At 39.6% G+C, this 25,338-nt stretch overlaps 1 protein-coding gene across 1 annotated transcript in view; it reads right to left on the bottom strand.

Moving 5' to 3' along the window:
* The window catches only part of CHST9 (carbohydrate sulfotransferase 9), a 216,754-nt gene extending 199,175 nt beyond the window's left edge, over positions 1–17,579 (bottom strand). The window contains exon 1 of the mRNA XM_040984694.1: positions 17,459–17,579. Within this exon, the coding sequence (XP_040840628.1) occupies positions 17,459–17,579 (121 nt within the window). The remainder of the gene's footprint in view (positions 1–17,458) is intronic.
* Between the last annotated feature and the right edge of the window lie 7,759 nt (positions 17,580–25,338).

Raw genomic sequence — 25,338 nt, 5'->3', positions numbered from 1 at the left:
ACATTTTCTGGGAGCAGAGTGAAAGAGGGGAGAAGGCTGGGGAAGGCTGATAGGCACAGGGAAGGAATGTCAAAAGTATGAGAAGACTTACTCATTTTCCCAGGACACCTCATTAGTTCCCAGAATTGCTGGTGAGCAGTTTGCTCCAAACAGGTGTAAACACTGTGGCAATAAGAGAGACCATTTTTATGTATAGAAATCAAAAAGCGGCCTGCTAGGGTCCTGGCAGATGGTTATACACTGGGCATGAGATTACTCCGCAAACTATCACCACCAGTGAAAAGACTGGATCTCATTTCAGAGAGGGCCAAGAAGATGAAATACTGCACTATCATGTTTTTACAAACCCCCTCTCTCAGGGATTCTTTCTCCTCTCAGCAGTCCTTGGCCATCAATGACTCTAATGAACACTCAGAGAACACAAAAGCAGAAAGATGTCTGCTTTTATGAAGTTATGTGAAGCTTGCAAGGTGGCTGACTATAAGAAAAGGCTGCACAATTTTTGAAGCTAATATGATTCACGTAACAGTGCTACTCACTGTACGCACAAAAAAATGTAACCACCCAGAGGATCCCTAAAGTCAAAACTGAATAAATGAATACTGAAGAATTCCAGATGCTAAAAATACACCCGAGATCTCATTTTCTTCTTAATAAGAAATTGCTTCAGGGAAGACGGCTCTTTGCTTTCTGAAATTCAACATCAGCCAAGTTAACTTGGCATCTTGGCAGAAATCAAGGATAACCTGACTCTTGCCAATTGTAAACGGAGAGCATAAAATTTAAATACAAGAGGCAGAGGAACAAGGTTGCCTACCTGTTGCTATAAATTAAAAGCAGATTTATGTTATCTAAATTGTAATGGGTAGTGCCACAGTAGAAATAGAGTTTGGAATTTTTGAAGAGCACACTTATCATTACAAGCTCCATCTAAACGATGCAAAACACTTCAGGAGAATAAGAAACAGAATTTGAATATGTTAAATTTCCCAATACCATTAGTTTTCCATGTAAGTTTATCACCATTTCCTCAATAATTCTGGATTGCTCAGAACTCTTCCTTATCTCATCTAAAAGCAATAGCATTTTGTTTTTTGGCTCTGGGATTTCAGATTGTAATTATGTTTTCCTCTAGGTTTAAATTACTGGGTATATCTTATATACAAAACCAAGCAAAGGTCTCTATCTAATTTTCAGTGCTTGGTGTAGCGAATAGACTTGTGATTTCTGTTGATTATTGAACTGCTTCTGGGACGGATCTCAAAGCAGACTTTGACCTTTAATGTCAATCATAAAGTTCTGAGTCCAAAATTTCAAGGCAACTTTATTGTTTCCAGTGTAGTTTTGGCAGTGTGATAATAAGCATATTGACTGCTTTATGGATTTGTCTCTCTCCTGAGCAAAACTAAAAGAAGGCTTAGTAAAACCTACACTGGTTTATTGAGTATATGAAAGCTGGCTCCTATTCTTGTTTTCTCACAATACCAAATGTTCTATGGCTTTGCACATCTGAGCAGTTTTCAAATTGAGGATTTTTCTTGGTGTTACAAACTATGTCTTTGTTAGCTAATTATAATGTTATGGGGGTGTGGAAGCCAATGAGAATGTTTCAGGATAAAAATTATTTTTAAGTTGATTTCATATTATGAGAAATGCAAAGCTATTTGAGCCTAATTTATCCAAACTAATGACTCACAATAAAAGTAATTTGAAAGCTGTTCATATAACCATGACATATATAAGTATTTATGTCTTACTGTTTTTCATGTGCAAACAGCCATTAATTGTAATTTTGCCTATACAGTAACTGATAAGCACTCTGGAATTCTATAATTATCATTGTGATGTTTTTATTAAGGATATGTTTAGGCATTTTCTACAAGAACTCAGCACAGGCACAGCTACAATGTAGGGAAAATGGAATTTTCTCTGCATTGCCTTTTCCTTGGACAAACCTAAACCATTTTTGACATCAGCTTCTGGTCTTCTCAATGATTTGAACAATTAATCTGTAAAAATCTCTATCAGTATTATTTGGTAAATATGTAGCCAGTAGCCACCAACACAACAGTTAAATGTCATTTGAAAGAAGAAAATGACATAGGCATGGGATATATTGTGTACTTTCCCTGAGATGTGCCCAAATGAACACAGCATCTCTTGAGCAAATAGTTGTCAATATCCCTGATGTGAACTCTGCCCCCACAGCATTTTAAAAAGATTTATTTGGTTTTCTTTTTATCCAAAAGGCAAATTTTGCTGAGAGATACAAGGAGAGAAAGATTTTGTATCTGCAATGGTCAGAGCTGAGCTGGACCCAATTTAAATACACTGTTATTGTAATACTAAGAAGTTTTGTGAAGGCATGTCATCATGACAGATGTGCTTTTCTCTCCATGGGTGAAGATGGTGATTCTCAAGGATTCTAATGCAAACCAGAATTTGTGTGTGAAATTTGGGACGCTGACACTCTTGTACCAGACTGAAAATACATGGCTGTACAGTTTCTTAAGATTTTTTATCTTCCTAGTTTCACGTTGAGTTCGTGGAATCTTACCTGTCATGGACAAAGAAAGCAAATGCCAGGCACAGGAGACACAGTGGTGAAATATCTCCTTAGTGCCATTAACACAGATCCCATGGGCTAGTGTGTTGAGGGCGGTGAGAATAGTATCAAACATCATTACTGTAGTGGACATTCAACCTAGTGGTTAAGATATTTGGTGCCTCACATCAGACATCCTGGGTTCGGCATCCAGCTCTGGTTCATGACTCCAGCTTGCTGCTTACATAGACCACAGGTGGCAGTGGAGATAACTCAACTACTTTGGTACCTGCCACCCAGATGGGAGACCGGGACTGCATTTTTGTCTCCAACCTGGCCCATGCAGGTATTTTGGGAGTGAATCAGTCAGTGGCAGTTTACTCTCTCAAGTAAATAAACAAATACATACAAAAACACTCCAAATATACCACCGTGAGGGGTGGTAGGAAGATCAGGGAACACACAGGAGGGGTACCAGCTATTTGAGAAATTTCTGGAAGCATCTGCATCTGCAGAGGCCTAGGTTTGAGAGATCTAGCAGTCATCTCAACATGCCAAGAGAAGCTCAGTGCAGCCAGAGGCTTAGTGCCAAATGAGCAGTGTAGGCAGGATGATCCCGTAGACGGGGTCTGTATCACAAAGGGATTTGTCAGTGAAATCATGGAACTTGGGTTTTGTCCTGAGTACCACTGGCATATAATGAAGACTTTTAGCAAGACACTCAGGATTAGTGTATTAGGCTCTGTAAGGATAATGGGAACAAGGCAAGGTAAGGTTACTAGGGGCTGCTGCAGCAATCCCAGAGATAATTGTGACATTGACCAGAGCTTTGTAATGAGATGCAGAGGAAAGGATACATGCCAGAGTGGATTAGATACTTTTTTTGTTTGGATAGTACTTAGTAGAGAATACAGAAGAGGAAAGTGGAAAGTAGAGGTATCACTGACAACACAGTTTTTCCTCAGTCAACTGCATCAAAAGAAGAATGGGATATTCTGGAAGAATAGTCCTAAACAAAAATGATATCGGTTTTCTGAACTCATAGGGCCTGCCTGGCAATCAAGCATAGATACCCAGACAGAAAAAAATGGTACCATGGAGGGATCAGTTGTGTGTGCATGGGCTCATGTAAGAAGTGCAGATTGAGTGAGAGACCATGAGGGCTAAGGGAAGAACTCTGTGCAACTTCAATATCCAAGGATGAGAACTCTGAACAGGAAAGTGAGAATGCATCCAGAGAGCAGTAGAAAAACTTGAGGTCCACGTTCATGAATTCCAACGGAGATGGTGTGTTAGAGGTATCTATTGCTGCACAGAACTCAGAACCATGTGGACTGGGAAAAGAGCCATTTGATTGGTGGAGGTCAGGGGAGGGATTCTGGGGACTACTGGACCAAAGATTAGAGGGGGCAGATGGTGGGAAGATGAGAATGAGTTGAAAATAATAAAGGGGAGATGGGAATTACTCCAAGTTATTTTAAGGAGCTAAAGAAGAGCAAAGGGATGGATTAGCACCCTGGGAAATATGTGACTGAAGGAACTGAATATTAGAGTGCGTTTTATTTATAGATGAGGAAACTGAACTATGCCTTAATGTAGAAGCAAAGAAGCAACTAAGAAAAAGATGAAGACACCGAAGAGAATAAATCAAAGGTGGGGAAAAAATCACAGAGGAGTTAGATGCTCTTGGAAGACAGGAAGTAAGTGGAAGGGTGATGAGAAGGAAGAGAAGCTAAGACAAGGGTGTAATAATGAAGAAGAAGAGGAGTGCAAAAGGGAAGAGGGGCAGGAGGAAGAAGCTGAACAAAGAGCAAGGAGCAGGATGGAAACAGATGAGTCTGTATCCAGGAGTCATCTCTGCTGCTAACCATCTCTCTTACAGCAGAGGAGGCCAGGCCATCTGCAGAGAGGCACAGGGAGGATATGAGTGTGGAGCAGCAAGGAGAAAGTACCATATCAGTAACTGTCTGTCTGGAAGCCAAGAGAGGAAAAGCTGGATGGGAAAAGCAGAGTTGCCAGGCAACACCAAGCACACATCAAATGAATAGTGCCAATGTGTTGTATGTATTTTCTATTATACTCTAAGGTTGCCACATACAAAACCAGCAGGATTGACCTTGGGAAATGACATCATGGAATGTAATATGTTATGAAAATAGTTTATTTGGCTTCTTCATGATGTAAAAAAAGCATCCTTTCAAGAGTATTCCAAAATCAGTAAGTGACTCCAAAATAGTACACACCCTACCCCCAACATTTCTCACCTAGAATAGCGAGGGGGAGACTGGTATGTGCATAAAACTATTTTAATCACGGGAAACCTATGGCTGCATTAATAGGACAATCATTAATTAAATAATATCTGGATTATATATTAATCCCTGCGTGGCTATCTGGTTTGGTTAGAGACTCAAAAGTTGTTGAATTCTTGAGAACTGGCAAAATGAAACATACAGCATTGCATAGCTCACAGACAGACCTAAAAGATAGTGACTACAGGAAAGCTCTCATTAGTTTTGTATTCAGGATAAGCTGTTGGCTCTTCTGACTTTCTGGAATCTTTTCTCCATTGATCTTGAACTTTCTATTGGAGTCTTCTGTATTCCTGACACTTAGAGATCCTGCCAGAAGGCAAGGAGGCAAGTATGAAATCAGACACTTACAACCTGGACTATCTCATGCAATAAGAGACTGTGACAAAACATGGAGAACTAATAGGATATTTGTGATTAGATCTCTCTGGAGTTTCAGAACAGGAAAATGAACTTTCAACTCCATGTGGAAAACACTTTTAGATGAAGTTCTCTAATTTAAAATGATCCATGTTTTCTTTTCAGATTTTAGACTTTAGTCTATGATGAACTAAATATCACAGAACTTCTCATCAAGTCTCCTACTTGCTTCATTTATTCTTGAAAGGTCTGTTTAAAAAGAAAGCCACCCAGTGAGCTCAGGGATAGTGTTTTGTACTTTCCAACACTGGAAGTTTGGGAGGCTCTAAGATAAAGCTGGCCTCTAAACAGATTTCCAGCTGGAGAACAAAAGGTGTGTTCTCATTCCTGGTGATGCACCTGATTGCTAAAATTCTTTTTTTTTTTTTTAAGATTTATTTATTTTTATTGGAAAGCCAGATATATATATAGAGAGAGGGGGAGAGACAGAAATATCTTCCGTCTAATGATTCACTCCTGAAGTGACTGCAACGGCCAAAGCTGCGCCAATCCAAAGCCAGGAGCCAGGAGCTCTTCCGGGTCTCCCACCGTGGGTACAGGTTCCCAAGGCTTTGGGCCATCCTCGACTGCTTTCCCAGGCCACAAGAAGGGAGCTAGATGAGAAGCGGGGCTACCAGGATTAGAACCGGTGCCCATATGGGATCCCGGTACATTCAAGATGAGGATTTTAGCCACTAGGCCACCGTGCTGGGCCCCTGATTGCTAAAATTCTTAATCAGAAGATGTCTTTCTCCAGTTGGAAATAAAAACAGTCATCTCAGATTCTTGAACCTTTCTGGATCTTAAGGGAAAAGATAGGCTAGGAAGGAATGCTTTAGTGTCATGCTTTAGTGTCATTTTGTTGCTGGCAATGTGAATTGAATCCATTCGTCTATTAAGGGAGGAGGTGGGGACTAGATGACTGACTCATTGGTTTTTGATAGAGCTTATTTTCAGCAGAAAAATTAGGGAGCTTGGACTAGCAAATATTACATACCCAATCAATATTGGTTAACAGAGCTTAACTTTACTATTGCCATGATTTCTTTAATGAGTGAAGTCTCTCTTTCCACTCAAAATACAGATTAATGACCTGGTAATTATTTCAATCGATTTCAATGAACCGTTAACAACATGTTAGCATACTAATACAATAAGGAACACCATGAGAACAGCTATTCCTGCCTTATGTTATTCTGCTCTAATTCTGAGTGCAAGTCAGCCTGCATACATAGATGTTTATGTGCACACTTCACTGGAAATAGCTTTGAAAACTTGCATTCTTCTATGAAGTCCTGGTATGGATTTTCAGGAGCAGAGGAAAAGATGTCTGATTACTGACTTTTGAAGCTAATGGATCTTGGAAAACATAAATGCAGTTTTTAAAGATTTATTTTTGTTATTTTTTTAATTGGAAAGGCGGATATACAGAGAGGAGAGACAGAGAGGAAGATCTTCTGTCCGATGATTCACTCCCCAAGTGAGCACAACGGGCCAATACTATGCCGATCCGAAGCCAGGAGCCTCTTCCGGGTCTCCCACGCGGGTGCAGGTTCCCAAAGCCTTGGGCCGTCCTCGACTGCTTTCCCGGGCCACAGGCAGGGAGCTGGATGGGAAGAGGGGCCGCCGGGATTAGAACCGGTGCCCATATGGGATCGCGGGCGTGCAAGGCGAGGACCTTTAACCACTTGCACTACCGCGCTGGGCCCATAAATGCAGTTTTATAAAAAAAAAAAACTCTCAAACTTGTGAAATATAAAGATATCCTTAGTAAAATGTTATATGGTATAAAAAATATATAATTTATAAAATTATGAAACAAGCTTAAGGCGTGTTAATTGCAGATTGGACTTACTAAATAATTGTACATACACATACAGTGAAATACTATCTAGCAGTCAACTAAACAGATTAAACCTATGTATATCTGTATTAACATTAACAGAGGAAATGCAAGCTTGGGATAGAGCCCTGCCATAGAGCAAGTGCTTTGCTAAAGCAGTGATATTACTGCTTGCATATGCCTGATGTATATTAGAACAACAAATGCACTCAAGATTTCACCAGATTTGTAAACATCCATGTTGAAGTTGTGAAAGTAGCTGATTTTAAGATAAAATAATCTTTGTCAGACTCAGACAAAATTACAAATGGGAAATGCTTTGGAAGTAGGGTGTCTGTCTGCCTGAGAAAAATACAGTCCAGCTGCTGGAGGACCTACTGGTAACCCTACAAGAAATCCCTGCACATTCCACACACACTTCAAGCTTTGCACGCCTCACGCTTAGGCACACATATCTGTAAAATGCATATCTTTTAACTTTCCTTAAATTGGCAGTGATTCAGACAAGGTGTTCTTAACAAAACACTTATCCAACAGCAGTCCCTCCACCAGGGAGCTGACACCAGCTCCTTTTTCCTGTCTGAGACCAATGAAACAGCTCCTTTTAGCATCTTTCTTTTCGCAAATAAATAAAATGTGCTATGCCTCAGCCTCCTTGAATGTGTATGTAGCTTGCTCTGGCATATATATTTCCATTGCATTGCTGTTCCTAACTGAATCATTTGAGCATCTCTATTTGTTATCTGGTCTGACGAAGGGACTGATGACTGTGCTGCACACTTAGTTATTGAATATTGTTCAATTTCTGAATTGTAAGCAACTTAATACCAATACTCCTTGACTCTGAGGTAGGAAGAAGAGCACAGGGCAGCACTGGAAAGTTGCAATGAAGAATTAAGTCTATGTCCATAGGGCCAATCAAGCCATAGGCTACTATCCATAGGAGGCACAATAAAAGCACTGCATTTGGCCAGTGGTGGAGGTAGAAAGCAAAGTGAGGATTGATATCATCACCTTTTAAGATGTACTGTGGTGCCGTGGGTTATGCTGCTGCTCGGAATGCCCCCGTCTCATGTTGAAGTGTGTGGGACTAAGGCCTGCCTTGTCTCGTGACTCAACTTCCTGCTTAAGTACCTGGGAGGCAGTAGATTATGGCTCTAGTGCTTGGGTTCTAGATCCCCACATGGAAGACCTGAATGGAATTCCTGGTTTCCATCTGCTAAGCCTTGGCTGTTGCAGCTATTTGGGGAGTGAACCAGCAGATAGAAGATACATCTTTCTCAATACTTTTAGGACAAAAACATCTTTTCTTTCTTTTTTCCAGAAACCAGTACCTGTAAGTAAAACACAGTGGTGATCAACTCATAAACTTCCTGCCCCCATGAAACTTAATGTCTTACAGGAAAGATAAATCAAATGGAAGTAAGCAAAAAAAAAATGATTGAATATGGGATAAGTGCCACTAAAATAAACTCTACAGACTGATAAAACAGTTTTGTGGGGAAAAAAAAAATCAGAGAATACTCACCATATACAGAATGTGATGGGAATGTGACATCTAGATGGAATCATACAAGATTAGGAAAAGTGAGAAATGGAGACAGCCAAGGAAATATGTTCCAGAAAAAGAAACCAGCTAACACAAATGCTGTGACATTGGAACAATCAGGCCAAAGGCCATGGGGCATGGTGCTACCAAGAGGTGGGCCATGGAAGCACACATTTATTTCATTAAGCAATGTGTTTCAGGTTCACCAAAATCAGAGGAAGTAATTCATATGAGTGACCTTGTACAAAAGACTAGCTCTATTTCCATGGGTATACGACTCACAGCAAACAATATCCTTTCACGTTGACGTGAGTTTGTTGTAGTCAGATATACAAATCAGAGAAGGCACATTACCCTGACAGCCACATCCCCACCACTATGTACAGCCTTCTCCAGAGGAGAGCACAGCATCCATCAGAAATGCTCAGGAGACAAAAATTATGGCACTTCAGCCTGGAGGCAGAGCTTCGTGTGCCAAAAATGTTACCATGTAAAGAAAGAAAGCATACCCAGCTTGGGAAAATGGAAAAAGAAGAAAAAAATGAACAGCAAGTACAAGAAAAACCAAGGTAATGTCTCCTTGGAAACTTGAGAAGTACAGAGACTAGTATGCCTGTGAAATTAGAATTAATTATCTGAGAAAAAATATATGGTGGTTTCATAGGGTTTAGTTACCATCTTGCACTTTCATAGAGACACAAGGAGGACTACTGATACTTGCATGTTTTTATAAAAGAAAAATGTTCAAAGTAGCCACCTGCTATTACTATTTTGCCAGTGAGAATAGCATGTAGAGCTTGAACACTCACTGGTTTACAGCAAGTTTACATCACTGGGCAAAAAAAAACAACAACATACTTTCTTGGCAAAGTATGTTTGGGGCCAAGTCCTTTAGAGCATGGGTTACTGACCATCAGTTATGCAGAGATGGAACTACAGGTCTCTGATTCTTTCATAGAGTATCAATGCCAACTAACAGCTAACTAATGGACCTCAGGTGCTAATGCTGAATCCTTAGCTAAGTTATCAGAGTTTACTCGGTACGAGTCAGAGAGAAACTGGCAGAAACCAGAAGAAAAATCTATTCAGAGATATAAATGAAAAGTCAAAAAGTACTTGGATGTATAAGAAAAAGTGTTATCAGCAACTTGCTAAGACAATTGGTTCAAAGTTAAAAAAAAAAAATGTGTAGAAGTTGAGAAGATGGATTTTTAAGACCCACAACACTTCCATGGGATTATTCCAGCTCTGCATGGTGGAGATTAAACTTTAAAAGTAGAAAACATTGAGAAGGTAAAACCAGAAACTCTCAGGGGTAATCTGCATAGAGTTTTATGTTTTATATATATACATATATACATATACATATATATTTAAGAGGTATATAACTCTTTCACAAATAATATGCATGAATATTACACATCATATTTTAAAACAAATATGTGGGACCAGGCTTCAGTGTGATGGACTAAGCTGCTGACTGTGAGATGTTGACAAACCACATCATAGTGCTAGTCTGAGCCCCAGCTGCTCTGCTTCCGTACCAGCTTCCTCCTAATGCTCCTGGGACACCCGGGAATTGTGGCCCTAGGACTATCAGCTGCTGCCACCCATGTGTGAGACCAGACAGTGCTCCAGAATCCTGATTTCTGTGGACAGTTGGGTAGCAGATGTTGCCTTTCCAATGAGGGAACACATCTTAGAAAAATAAACATAAACAAGTTTTACAGTTGAGACAAAAGTGACCTGAATAGTTTTCACGCAATGCTTAACAATTTGGACTTTCATTCTCCTTGAACTGATCGGTCAATGCTATGGAAAAAGGGAGAGCCACATGAAGTGTCAGGATTGCTGTGTGGGTCAGTAGAAAAGGGATATTACTGTTTCGGTTAGTGTAGTGAATACGTGGAGCTCCTGAACAGATTATATGTTGGCAAGTACTGAATTCAATGTTCCCAGAATATGAAAACCCAGTCTGTACGTTCATTTAGCTAAGGTGCTGGAAATCAACCGAAGTGATATTTATCCCCCAGTACAGCAATGCTGCTTAGTGATCTACCACGCTTCAGCATTGAACTTCAGGTTCAGTGCTGCAGAAAGGGGATATTGAAACAAGTCAGAAAATCAGGGTCCTTGTCTTATAGAGCTCATACAACAGCAAGGAACGTGGCTGATGAGTTAAGTCAAAAGTGATGAAACAGTGCAATTGCTGTTTGCAATCCTTTCTCTCGAGGGGGTGGAGACAGAAACTGACATTTGGGAATGATTCAAGGATGTGAAGTCTGAGCACACCTGCCTGGTGCACAGCAGCTGCACGGCAGCCAGGTTCTGCAGCCAGGCTCTGCTTTGGTGAAGGAGGAGGGAGTCCCAACTCCTTGGAGGACGAAGACACAGGCATCACTCCAGCACACCTCACTCTGGGCCACACACGGATGCCCCAGAGGGCTTCACACTTTACAGGAAATGGAATTAAAAGATAAACCTTATTTGGTATAAATCATTTAAAAATCCACAGGCAGTGCTTTCCTGATCTGCCTGTTTCCCGAACAAGTCGAACACCTCTCGTGTTTGTTAGATGGAATGAGCTAACTTTGAAACGTTTTAAACAGAGGAGTAATGTCACTAGATTTACATTAAAGTAAAACAAAAACAAAATGCTTTCTGTTGCTCAAAGTAAAGAGTGCAGGCTGAGTCATTTATAAAGAAAAGATGTTGACTTGATTCATACACCTGACATCTAGGCAGCTCTATTTATTCACACATTCTTTTTGCTAATGGTGACACCCTTGGTTCTGAGGGCTCTCCCCTCTTCTTAGATAGCTCTAGTCCACTGGCTTCGGCCCCACCTTCACAGCCTCATTTAATATGAATTACCAAAGATCCCTACTTACCAAAGATACCCAGTGTCCAAGCCCCAACATCTCCCAATGGGGATTAAACTTTGGGAGGTGACATTAAGCCATAGTACAACGTGTACAGGGGATGCTTTAGTTCCTTTTTGAAGAAGAAATTCTGACTCCGTTGTGACAGGACCTTCTCTTTGTCTTATAACACACATACACACACACACACACACACACAGAGCAGTTAAGCACCATGCCCCTTGGTGTATATTCTATCTCACAATGAGAGTCTGCCTAGTGGAAAGAGCACTGCATTGCACATTAAGCAGGAACTGGGGTGAAAAAACGAGCCATTTTTGTGATTTATCCTGTGCTAGCCCTGGTCTGATTGCATCTTTCCAATGGTCCCCTGCTCTGATCCTCTCTGCCTGCTAATCCCATTCCCTCCCTTACTCCACTCCCGCTAGCACTTCCATCTGGTCAGCAATTCTCTCACTGACAATGACTGGGCACATCCGGCTGCTTCCAACCCATTATTTTGCTTATAATGAAGGGTCTCACTTCCTTCTGTCACAATGGACTGCCTTTTTGTCCCAACACCTTGGCCTGGACTCAAGACATCTTTCTTATAATTCAATAACAATAATTTCCTTGAGCAAAAAAAAAAAAAAAAAGATTGTATCTGACTCACTATTGTATCCCTATATTCACGACACTGCTTGGCACTTGCTATTGTGGTCTTGAAAATCTACCATGGAGTGTATGAAAACTCTGAGCTTGAAGGCAGCTTGTGCTGAGTTGAGATGCTCCCAGTGGATGAGCCCTCTCTGCACTCAGAGCCACGAGTTGCCTTCCGACTTCTACATCGGAAGCCTTCGTAGCTCCATGCGGGGTTCATTCTCCCCGCTAGAACTGGAACTAGGCCGCCTTCTTTTCTTCCTTTTTTCTCCCACCTCTCTTTGCCCCCACAGTCAAGGCACGAGTTTGCACACGATTTGGTTATTCAGAATTGCGGCTGAATCTTCATCATGCAAACCCGGGAAGAGCCAGTCTCCAGATGTTCTGAGTCACATCTGGGATAGCAACAGTTCCCTCGCACTGTGCAGAGCTGCTGGCCAGGCAGCATGCAAAGTGCTCTGCTAGGATTGTCTCCTCCAAGCTCAGCAGTCACCCTGTGTGGGAACAATATTATCCCCATTTCATGAATGAGAATACTGAGATTTACAGAGCCTAAGAAACGTACACGTGGTTACAAACCAAACAAGGAAACTAAGATGCTCAACATCTTCATGATGATAAAATCTGTATTATTAACAACTACAAGATTATCTATAAGTAAAAACTTATAGAACAAAAAACATACTAAAAATTTGCCAAAGAAATGGGGAAATCAATTGATGATATTGACTCATTGGTGGTGCTAAAGTACTCTCTGTTGTCTAACTGGGTAAGTCTAGTTTCTCCATCAAATGTTTTTCCTCTTCATCTCTATAAAAAGCATTTCGAAAATCTTTCAGATTTACTTTGAAATTCTAAGGAATTTTATTCTTAATAGAAGAGACATAAGGAAAGTCAAGGATGCTTAGAAAATAGCCCATATCTGAGATTTTTGGAAGCCTTGAATAAAAGATGTGAAGGGAACGGAGAGTTCTCATATGTTTGTAGAACTGAAATGTATAAGAATAAAATGATTCATATTTTAATAACATGCATGTTACAGCAAATCTCAGGAACCAAGGCCATCGCATCGTTCAAATTAAGTGATTGTTACAAAGTGTCCAAGAGATATATTTTCTAATTCTTAGCCTAGCATCAATACACATACAGATTCCTATGATTTTAAGTGAGATTTCGTTAAAATGTCTGATACTATTCGAAATACATATTTGAATATATACTTGAAGACAAAGGTAACTGACAACCTAGAACACTGCACAATGACAGCACAGAGCAATAACCTGGCAGAAGTGGAAATCAGAAGCAAGCCTTGGTGAAGAACACAGATTTGCACTGAGGAAGTAGTTATCTGTGGGATTCTGATTTATACTTCCTGTCATGAGTAGTTTGCAAAATATATACTCTATTTAATAAATGAAGCTCTTCTAGCAAATTATAAATACCTTCTAAGAGAATAAATGGTAAATGTTTTGCCAGCCAGTATTAACTGAGGAAAATAATTTTCTAAGACTTGGGGAAATGATTAATCCAAATTGAGATTACAGTTTGCAGAAGAGACTGCAAATCTATGAACTTGTGTTCTGCTTAATTTATATTTCAATGATGCTTTCGCGTATATTGTATCTCCATCTTGTCTACTGTTTTGATACAAGACTCTTTTCGTGTTCATGATGTGAGTAGGAAAAACCCACATATTGATCACACTTGAAGTTCTTAGCTTTGTACCTAAGGAAGGGTGTGCCACATACATTTCAGCCATTGATTCTATGTACTATAAGTACTATGATAATAGTCACTTTTCCCTTCACAGAGATGATACAGAGAAGAGTTAAACAGTTTGTAGCAGCATATCTTGGGTTAAAACATAGGGGTTTTTGGGCCTGGCACTGTAGTTTAGTGGTTAAAGTCCTTGCCTCGCACACGCCATCCCATATGGGTGCTGGTTCTAATCCGGGGACACTGCTTCCCATCCACCTTCCTGCTTGTGGCCTGAGAAAGCAGTTGAGGATGGCCCAAAACCATGGGACCTTGCACCCACATGGGAGACCCGAAGAAGCTTCTGGCTTTGGATTGGTGCAGCTTGGGTTGTTGCAGCCATTTGGGGAGGGAACCAATGGACAGAAGATCTTCCTCTCTGTCTCTGCTCCTCTCTATATCTGATTATTCAATAAAAATAAATCTTAAAAAAAAAGAAACTTGGGATTTTCCTGTGCATCTAAGGCTATACATGTGAGGCCTTGGATAAGTCCGTTATGCATACTGAGTCTCAAAATTTTCATGTGAAAACGGAATAGCGTAACTTTTTTAGTAAGATATAATTAGGTTTAAATAAACTGCATGTTAATACTTGTGGCTGCTTAAGCTCTCAGTAAATGGCAGCTATTGAGTCCTGTAGCTATACTTTATAAACTATGTTTTCTGCAGATGGCATTTTGGTTTTTTTTAAAACTCAACTAGTTCCTTGGTTATCAAGGAGCTTCTTACTGATAGATTTGATTATATTTTACTTTTACAACAGTTTGTATTATATTTTTTCCTTTACGGATTAGAGCTTAATAATAACCTTCTTGTAAAATAATAGTGCTAATAAATCAGATAGTGCTTTTTGCTCCTTCCCCTTCTGCTGCATTCCATTCTATTGTCTGCAACAAGTTTTCAATCCACTCATTATTTTCATCATTCATTCAACATGCAAACACTAAAAGCTTCCTATGAGACAAGACTTGCCACTGCTGTTTTAAAGGCATTAAGAATTTCTATACCAGTTTTGAGTGTGAGCACAAAAATTTAAGAGGGATTAAAAAGTTTTCTTCACATTCGTTTTTTAAAATCTAAGTATATTTAACATTTCTTATGATACAATTCTTCAAGTATAGGGGTTCTTCTCTCCCCTCTCTTCTTCCTTCTCTGTTCTCTCCTGCCAGCATTTTCCCCTCAATTATAACAGTAGTAGAGTCCCTTAGTAACAATTACAAGATTTTTTTCTTTTTCTTTGAATGTACTATGAAATTGCAGGTATAAGCAAAGGTAGAAAACCTAGCATCATACTGTACAGCTAAATCTGCATGTTTCAATGGGAGTCCTGCTTTTAGCTTCTTTTAGTCTTGTGTCTGATGTTTAGTGGACAAAAGGAGGACAGACCCTACTCACTTGTAGTTTGCAATCCATTTATTGTTTTCTTCATGTAATCATTCAATATAAATTTAATGAAGACTTCCTACATGACAGGCCTGTAATTATTACGCCTGTAATAACTGTTTAATGTATTTACTCTTTTAGTCAGAGATTTATGTCCACTTGCTAAAGTTTCCTAAAAGACAAGATCTGTCAGAAGCTTGACTCAGAAGAAATTAGTCTAAACACTTCATGGCAGATAGTTTTGTAATATTATCATATGATTGTGATTATTTCAGTGATACAGAAAATTTAACATAACATTGTAGTTAATGTAAACTTAATTAGAATTAAGAATATGTCTTGACATATGTCTGTTTTCTAGGAAATAATTATGCACAGTCTCATTTCAGAAAGGTTACTATTTAAATTAAATTATATAAATCCAAGGTATCTAGGAAGACAAACCAAAGGATTTTAAAATAGAAACAACTTTTAAAATTAGCATATTTCTGACTCAGTATGGAATAATGGTTCGGAGGAATTTCTTAAAGATTCTGTATCTAGAATAATTTAAACATAGTCCACGATTCGAGACACGCAAGGAATGGTTCTTCTCATAGTTGGCGTTTGACTAGTGGTGGGCCTACTGTGCTGCACACTGTCCATGCTTGATCTTGGTCCTTGCTCATTACTCCAGCTTCTTGCTAAGACAGCCCCTGTGAGGCAGCGGTGATGACTCAAACAACTGGATCCCTGCTTCCCACATGGGAGACTTGGATTGTTCTCTTTGTTCTCAGTTGTGACACTAGCCCAGCCCTGCCAATTGCGGATTTTGGTGAGTGACTCAGTAGATGGGCTCTCTCCCTTTCTTTGTTTCTGTAATCTTCTCTCACTATCTCTCTCTCCCTTGGCCTGCCACTCAAAAAAAAAAAAAAGCAAAAGTTGAGGGCTCAATGGTTAAATCCTCACCTTGCAAGCACCAGCTACCCATATGGCACCAGTTCATGTCCTGGCTCCTCCACTTCTCTTTCAACTCCCTGTTTATATTCTGGAAAAGTACACGAGGATGGCTCAAAGCCTTGGGACCCTGTACTCATGTGGGAGACTCAGAGGAGACTCTTGGCTCCTGGCTTTATATTGGCTCAGCTCCATCCACTGGGGAATGAACTAGCAGATGGAAGATCTTTCTCTGTTTCTCTTTTCTCTGTCTCTCCATAAATCTGTTCTGCCTTTCCAGTAAAAAAATACATAAATCTTAAAAAAACATAAGTTGAAAGCAAAGAGAGTTATCTTTGGCCTTATTCTCGCAAGCCACAGTCTATTTCTGCCAAAGGTAATCAACTGATTTTGACAATACTTGTATGTATAAAATTCTGTGATGTTTCATTTGGTTTAACAATGCTATCATTATATATATATATATATATATATATATACATATATATGTATATGTATATGTATATATGCAATACATTTTGACAATCATTGAGTGCTTTCAATGAAGTAATTGAAAACTGACGATGTAGGTAAAACATAGATACAGCAGAGATGAGTTAACTACTGCCTCTGCATCAATCCCAGTCCATAAACAATGTTTTATTGCAGCAAGGTTTGTTCAACATATCGTCTCTGATTGATTTTGTTTACAGCTGACAACGCTGATTAGTAATTGTGACAGTGATGGTTGGGACCACAGACCTAACATATTTACTATCTAGTCATTTCCTAAAAATGTTTGTGAACCCTGGCTTTATAGTGAAAATATTAAGAATTCCCGCACAAATTTCAAGTAGCAACAAAAAATAAGAGGAATGAAATCGTTTTTTGTCTATTTAAATTGTATTATCCTTCCCTGATAATTAGTGGAAAGAAGAGAAGTAAGTTAATCACTACTCATTTGTACACAAATTCTGTACAAGCAGTCCTTGTTGGACCAATGTACCTTGTTACTCTCCACTGAGATAAGAAAAATTCCAAGTGGTAAGCTGCCAAGCCAGTGTCCACCAGATCTGTACAATTTTCCCCTCTTTTAGAAGACAGGAATTGCAATTTGAGACTCAACTCTTTGTTGCTGGAAATACCGTGAGTCTCTACATATCTGTAAATATTACAGCTTATGTAATTTAAAACGAGCATTGTTATAACTGTGATGGTTTTAATGGTCCACATTACCTGCATGTTGTTCTTCAATCCAGACTTGCAGATACATGAAGAGGAGTAGTCCTGCCACTCCAAATATCAGCAGAGACAGGAAGACTTGTCTGGGGTGCATGACTGCTTCAGATAGCTGCATTGCTCCTCATTGCAGAATCTGAAGACCACACAATTGATTTCTCCATACAGCATCCAATTCTTTCTTGCTCTCTCATTCCATAAATTAACCTGGAATTAAAAAAAAAAAGTTCGCATTGTATTTGTTTTTATTCCCAAACATGATATAAGTTGCAGGAAATGCAACACTGAAGAGTTAATTCACTGTAATGCTTTGAAGACAGGAAAGACTGCAGTAGAGGTCCCAGAGCGGCACTTTCCTCCTGCATAATTCTATTCCATCTGAGAATGTATTAACCTACAGTTAATAAGTAATACCTTTGTATGTGATTTTTGTGAATTTGAACCAAATAGAAGCCATCCTGTATGGTAAACAGCAATGCAAGAGTTGGACTGCATTAAAATGATTCCAAGAGAGGGGAACACTAACAGGATGGATTGGTAAAGAATGCGTTTTGAAAAACAGGCTTACAAAATGCAAACAGCCATCCCTGTGTGTCCCTGAGGACCTGCTGCCAGGACTCTCCCTTCCCCAGGATGCCAGACTCTTCATCCTCAAGTCCCCTGTGTAAAACAGCATCGCATCTCTATCTAACCTGTGCAATCCTCTGAAATACTTTCAATCATTTCTAGGTGACTTACAATACATAATATAATGTTGGTGCAATGGAAATAATTGTTATAATATTTTACATTCCTTCTATCCCCTCCACAATATTTCCTACTCAAAGTTGCTTGAGTTTACAGAAGTGGAATCCTTGACAAGGAAGGCTAACTGTGTATGAACTACAAAACTTGTATGGTTTAATCTATCATTCCCCCTCTCAGAAGTAACAGATTTCTCCCACATAAAGAATGCAGTATTCATCTCTACTTCCAGATTAAAGATGGACTCCCAATGTAACCGTTAACCATATCTTGACAATAGGATGCTGGACTCTGCCATTGCCCATGCCCACAATGATGGACATATGACTGTTTATGAAGAACTATACTACTGTAATAATATAGGAGAACTCAGTTGGGGGGAACTTATGGAGCGAGTAAGGGAAATCTTAGGGCCTATGGAACTGTATCATAAAATGAAATAATAATAAAAGAAGTTTAAAAAAAGATGGAATGAAACTTCAGAAAAAACAAGTATGAATTCGGGAAAAAAAGAAAGTGTGTTCTTGAAAAAGGAATACATTTAAAACTCATCAAAGTCATGAAAGGATGAATATTAAAAAGTCAAAGTTCAACAACTCTTCCCACACTAACATGGTATTTGTGAAATCTACTTCAGACTACAGAAATCTATCCCAGGAAAGGGCTTTTCATTTAAAAAATATTAAAATCACTTTATTTTAGAACGATCTCCTTTAGTGTAATTTTTTTCTGTCATAATTGCTGCTGAGCATCAGGAAAATTTAATCCCTTGTCTTAGAAAAATATGAACTTAAAATCTCGTAAAATGCCAAATATTTTGTACATTTGCGTCAACCCAAACGAAGAAGCAATTCTCCCCCTGACCTGCAGTAGCCTATGTGGTGATTTACAGCTCTTCTAATGCGGCCAAGACAGCAGACTGGACGACACCCTGGCCAGTCCCTGGCTCTGTTCTTTGGCCGCTTCTGGGTGGGCTGAATAAGTGGTTCTTTTGTGTGAAAACATCATGTATGCTACTGTGTTTAAAAATTGTCTTATTTCTTCTAAATATACCTCAAAATCTTTGAGAAGAGCCTCGGAGAAAGAATATTGATTTAGGTGGTTGGTGGGGTGCCAGTTAAAAGTTAAACATTGCCACAGGAAATTGCTAGGCTGGTTAAAGTATCATGTTTAGTTATTCCTGACAAATCCATTTTCACAACAATGTGCTTCAAAAATAGTGGAAGAGGCCAGAACTAGAAGTGAATGTATTGAAGCAATCAGAGTCATCTCCAGATTAGAATAAGACCTAACAGTTAAAAATCTAGTAGGAAAAATGCCACATTGTATGTATTTATTTTTATCATATTTCCAATATCACAAAATTTTAGAAGAACAGAAAAAAATATGTAGAAGAGCTGAAAGTATCAACGTACTGTTTATTTTATGGGTAATGCTCTTACACGGAGTCAAGAGTAAAGTATTATGGTCTTTCTGGACAGATACAACAAAGGAATGCTCCGCAGGGAGAATTGCGATCTGTGATACTCCAGGATTGAACTCCCAAGGGGAACTATGACAAGAAGCAAACTTTCTCTTTTCTGGATGCTACTGTTAAACAACAGACAGGCACAATTTCTGGTTTTGTCATAAGACTCAGAAGAAATCCAGTTAAACAAAATTTACTACTATCAGGGAAACAGTTGTCAAGAAGAAGGGTTTCACATTCCGTTTACATAAGTAACAGCTCTCTCAAACAAGGCCAGAAGAAACCTCAAAAATCAGATCAGATCCACGGGCCTATCAGAATGGCAGGTATGAGAAACAAAGGAACAAATCCTCAAGGATTTGCTGAAGGAAATTATTGCCCATGATGCCGGAAACTAGATGAGAAGTTGCCCTTCTTTTGTCTGGGAGATAACTGTACTCTGACATAGCATCCTGAGAAGGCAGAGAAAAGCCACAATTGTTCTTGTGGCAGATGTGAGCAGGACTGAATGATTGAAGCCACAAGACAGAAGGGCAATTTGGTGTAAAACAGAGAGGTATGCTTCATTTTTCTCCCATCAGAGCCCATTAAGCCAAAGTTGCATTGGGAAATGGCTCCCATTAAACCAAGGTGAGGCAGCAGAACTAGTAGTGTTGCTTTAAGCAAACCAGACGGTCAATCATGATGGGAAAACACAACTGTTTGGAGAGCAAATATCCACTTCCAGGCCTGGTGAAAGAGTCCAGAATCTGTTTCCCGTACAAGCATTAGATAACAAATCTATAGCCAAAGCCTACTTGTATTTCAAACAGTTTCTTTTTCTCCCCAGTATAACCACAAGTCCTAATACCTAAATACCTAGTAGGTATTTAACAACTTGGTACATCAAACTCAATTTGGAGCTCCAATAATAATGTACGATTATCAGATGAATGGATTTTCAGTTGTATTTGTAAATCTGGAGTCCTAATCTCCAAGTAGAAAAATAGGTCATTAAAATGCTGAAATAAGGAGTAGTCTTTCTTAAGACACACGCTTATTTTTATTTGTGTATCCTTGTGATTTATCTCAAGTGCTGTGAGAAGCAGATGTCGTGGTGCAGTGGATTAAGGAACCTCTTATGACTTCCACATCCCATGTCAGGGTGCCTGTTGGAGTTCTAAGTACTCCACTTCCAAGCCGGCTCTCTATTATGAATACATTGGGGGAAGAAGCCGGAATTGGGGCTTCAACCCAGGTACTCCCATATGGATCGAGGGAGTCTCATGCTCATCAACTGTTACACCAACTGTTATTTTGAAATAATGTTAGATTTACAAAGAAATAAGTAAACATTTTTGACATTCTTTCCGTGGTAATCTCTTACATTAGCAAAAAGCTCAATTGTCAGTACCAAGAATTTAGCAATGGTAGGTGTGGCAGGGAAAAGAATCCATCCTCCCTCCCCGCAAAGAGATATTCAACTGCGAATCATGGAAGCCTGAGAAAATGATGCCTCACATGAGTATGGGAAATTAAGATGTCAGCTGTAATGTGCAGCACTAATCAGCTGATTTAACATATAGAGATTATTCTGGATTATGGGTGCAGGGGAAGGGATGTATACTGCCAGGGCCTTCCTGAAAGAACAGAGCAGCTGAGGAGGCTGGAGGAGAGCAGTCTAAAAGCATTCCTTTCACCATTGTGAGATTTCGTGCTTCAGCTAAGGGATGCAGGTGGCTCCCAGAGGCTAGACTAGGCAGGGAAACAGACCCTACTCAGAGCCATGAACAGGGATACGTCCCTGATGACATTTTGATTTTAGCCAATGTCACATTTTTCTCTACCAAACTTAAAGATACTATGCTCAGGCTGTTCTAAGCCACTGATGATATGATAATTTGCTATAGCATCAAAGGAAACCAACACAGTATAATATTAAAATACATAGTTTTGAAGGAAGATAGTGGTGAAATTGCTATGAATGGCTGGAATAATGCAAATTTGTTTTTCAAATGGTTTCTCAGCTTTAGTGTTTCATAGTCTGTTCTTATAATAGCCCCACTGTTCAATGTGCTTTGTCATGTACAGCACAGGAACATAGCCCTTTAGTAGACACTAATTTGTAGGTGCTTCCTTACACATCTTTCCACTTCAGTTTCCTGTGTAATTTATTTAACAGGTACCTTCTTCTGTGAACTGTAGTAGTTAAGATTTAATTATAACTAAAATCCGTAGGCAGAGATCTGCTTTATATTCTTTATTTGAAAAAGTTTTACACTCATTTTATATTCAAGTATTCAACACACAGTTGTTCCTCCTGAACAATAGTGCATTTTGAAAGGCCTCGTACAAGATAAAGCAAAGAGTCATTTGTTTTTACTGCATGGGAAGAATCACCACTAGAGTGTTCATCGTGTCCCGAAATGTTACTCTCCCTATTTTAGAGATTTCAAAGTTACAAATATTTAATATGTGAAACAAAATTTGTGGGTATTTTACATTTGTTTATGTGCAATCACAAGATGTGTAGCAAGTGTTTATATGCTGGCTGCCAGTCATCAGGGTGACATTGGGAAAGTGTGAAGTACATAAGGAGCCAAGATGTTAGGAGGAGTCTTTATTGCCCAGGCTTGGCGACAGCAACTCCCACTACACTCCAGGAGCCACTACGCCTAGCTGCCAAAGTCAGGGGTTTTTAAGTGCTCATCCTCCAATCCAACTGGGAGCCATACAGCAGAAAGTTTCCATTCAATTAATTAAGTGGCTGAAGGCAGGAAGGAAGCTACCAGAGCCCAAAGTTTTCCTGTAGTTAATTAACCTAATCTGGTACAATAGGAGGCAGAAGCAGGCAGGTGCGTGGAGTCTCTGGAGTCATTTCCCAGATGTCACCTGACCTGAATGGTGCAGAATGCAGGAGGGCGGGGCACAAAGGAGCCTGGGAAGTTGATTTAACTGCCTTCAATGAATATGAATGGCACTACAGCAGGTAGGATGGAGACGGTGTGGAAACTCCAAGGTGTGGAAACTCCATTTCTGCTTACTGTCCCACTGTTAATCAACCTGTCAAATGGGTGTGAGCCATCAACTGCTGCACCTCATCACAGAAGAACTTTCCATTTGCTGGAAAGCCTTTTTTTTTTTACCAGCAAGGAGATGTCACATGAGCTAATAATCCTGGACTTAGTGAAAGAGTCTGTCAAATGAGTTACTTTAGCCATTATTATAGTTGATTATATAGCTTAACACTTGTTGAAAAAAGCTCAAATTCTATGACTAGGTTCAGTTGTAGTGCGATTAATAAAAATGGGAGGTAACAAGTAGGATATGGAATTAAAGGATATTCACATGGCTATTGTGTTGCTCCCCTAATATATATTTTCTGCTCTTGTATGTGAAAGTTCTGTGGTATGATCCGTCTGCACTGTCAGCTCCAGCACGGGGCGTGTCACCTTTAGAGTGTAAGCCTGTTTCCCTGTGAAAAAAAGCTTGTTTATGAGTGGACATTTAATGTGAGTTTCCTGTGACTGCAACAATAAGCTCCCACAGGTCCAGTGACTAAATGACAGTCATGTTATCTCCATAGTCTGGAATCAGGTCTGATTGAGGGCCATATTCCCCTTGGAGGTCAAGGGCATCCCTCTCTGGACTCTCAGGACCTCCAGGAGCTCCTGGTGGGACTGCATGGATTCTGTCACTACCTCCAGCTCCCTGTGTCCTGTTTCCCTGTGTATGCCCTCTTCACTTTGTTATTTATTTATTTATTTAGCTATTTACATAAATACCAGATTTCATTTATTTCATATACGCAATTTAAATCCTATACTGTGTTCTACCCCTTTTCTTAATGTTCCATTCTTCCCTTTAAGTTCTGTTTTAATTTGCAATAAATAGCATACTTGCAATATACATTGTAGTCACAGGCTTAATCCTTCACTAAATAAATATCTGAAAAAATAAGTGGTAGAGAGACTACGGTCATGCAGAAGCACAGAGAAGGATCATAAATAACAGTCATATCTCTCAATGACAATTTCACTCATAGGAATGACATTATTTTGTACTGTACGTGTTAGCTGCCACAGATCAAAGATATATTCTTCTTTGGGGGAGTGGCTTATTTCATTAAGTGTAATGGTCTCTGGTTGCATTCATTCTGTTGTGAAAGACTGGACTCCATTTCCTTTTATGGCTGAGCAGTATTTTACTGTGTGTATGTACCACATTTTCCTCATCCAGTCATCAGTTGATGAACATCAGGGTTGATTCATATTTTAGCTATTGCAAACTGAGCTGTTATAAAGCATCTGCTATATACAGGGCAGTACAGGTAACTCATTCAAGTGTGTTTCTTTTTCAGTTTGTCCGGATAAACATCCAGGAGTAGGATGGCTGGGTTATATGGTAGATCAATTTCTAGATCTCTGAGGAATCTCCATGTTGTCTTTCATAATAGTTATACTTGTTTCCATTTCTGCCCAGTCCCTTTTACCTCCATATCCTTTGCTAACATTTTCTTTTTTCTTTTTGCATGATCTTGCTAGCTGTTTCTTTTAAAAATACCATTGCAACAAGAGCTTACCAGAAAATTCAGGGTGACCTCATTTCTGGAGTCCTATCTTAATGATATTAGCAAAAGACCCTTTTCCCAAGTAAACTAAGAAGTTTGGAGAGAAGTTGTGGGCATGCCTGTTTTTGGTTTCCTCATTCAATCCGGTACATAGAATGACTGGGGTTTCCCTAGTTCTAACAACTAGCTCATAGGTGATCCACTCAGAAAGAAACCCAGACCTTCAACAAAATCACTTGGGTGAGTGGTATTTTCTATATCATGTAAATGTGAACAAATAAAATTTAAATCCTGCAGGTGTTAGAAGTCCTGTGGCTGACACAAATGAAGCCAACCTCAAAAACTAGCCAGTGCCAAGGGACACAAAACTGAACAATCCACAAAGCAGCCAAGGAAAATCCTCACCGAGCCCCTCTTGCTCCAGTGTTTCCTGTGATCCAGTTAGCCAGGCAGTTCTTTCATTACTCAATGTACTACAAAGCACTTGTAAACTTACAGAAACGACTGAAAATGCTGTATTTTGGTTGCAGCAATTTTGGCAGAATAATCAGGGATGGAAAAGAATATGAACATCTCTTGAGTAGCCATTATGTTGTAAGCATTATTCTAAGCATTTGTCTTCACTTTAAACGTAATACAACAACTCTGTTGTCTCCCCAGGCAAGAAAATCCTCCCAATAGACTTATTTAACCTTGTGGTCTGATTCAGAGTTCAGGGACAGACAAATGCAGTGACAAACACAGGAGGAGACAGGTGACAAGGAGCCTTGACATCCAACTCTTGGTGATTTATTTGTTCTGTAGACAAGGAGTTACCCAGGGAATGTCTGAAGGGGAATGGAGTATTGCGCTTGCCTTTTGGGAAGCCTATTTGGAGGCAAGCTGTGGACCTGACTGGGGTTCAGGAGCACTCGCATCCCATCAGAGATAGGGCAACCATTAGCCAGGAAATCCCTAGAGAGAAGAAGGACTAGATGGTCATTGCTGGAGACAGCTTGCTGACGTGGTTTCAAGATGTACAAAGGCTGGAGCCCAACTGTCTGGCTTCAAGTCACACTGTGATCTCACCAGCTTTGTACAGCAGTTCACTAAGTAACCTCTGTGTGCCTCCATTTA

Source organism: Ochotona curzoniae, unplaced genomic scaffold (genome assembly GCF_017591425.1).
Source record: "Ochotona curzoniae isolate NIBS_2020 unplaced genomic scaffold, NIBS_Ocur_1.0 contig_43, whole genome shotgun sequence".
Classification (NCBI taxonomy): domain Eukaryota; kingdom Metazoa; phylum Chordata; class Mammalia; order Lagomorpha; family Ochotonidae; genus Ochotona; species Ochotona curzoniae.
The sequence above is the reverse complement of the archived record's forward strand: the minus strand, read 5'-3'. Positions and strand labels throughout refer to the sequence as shown.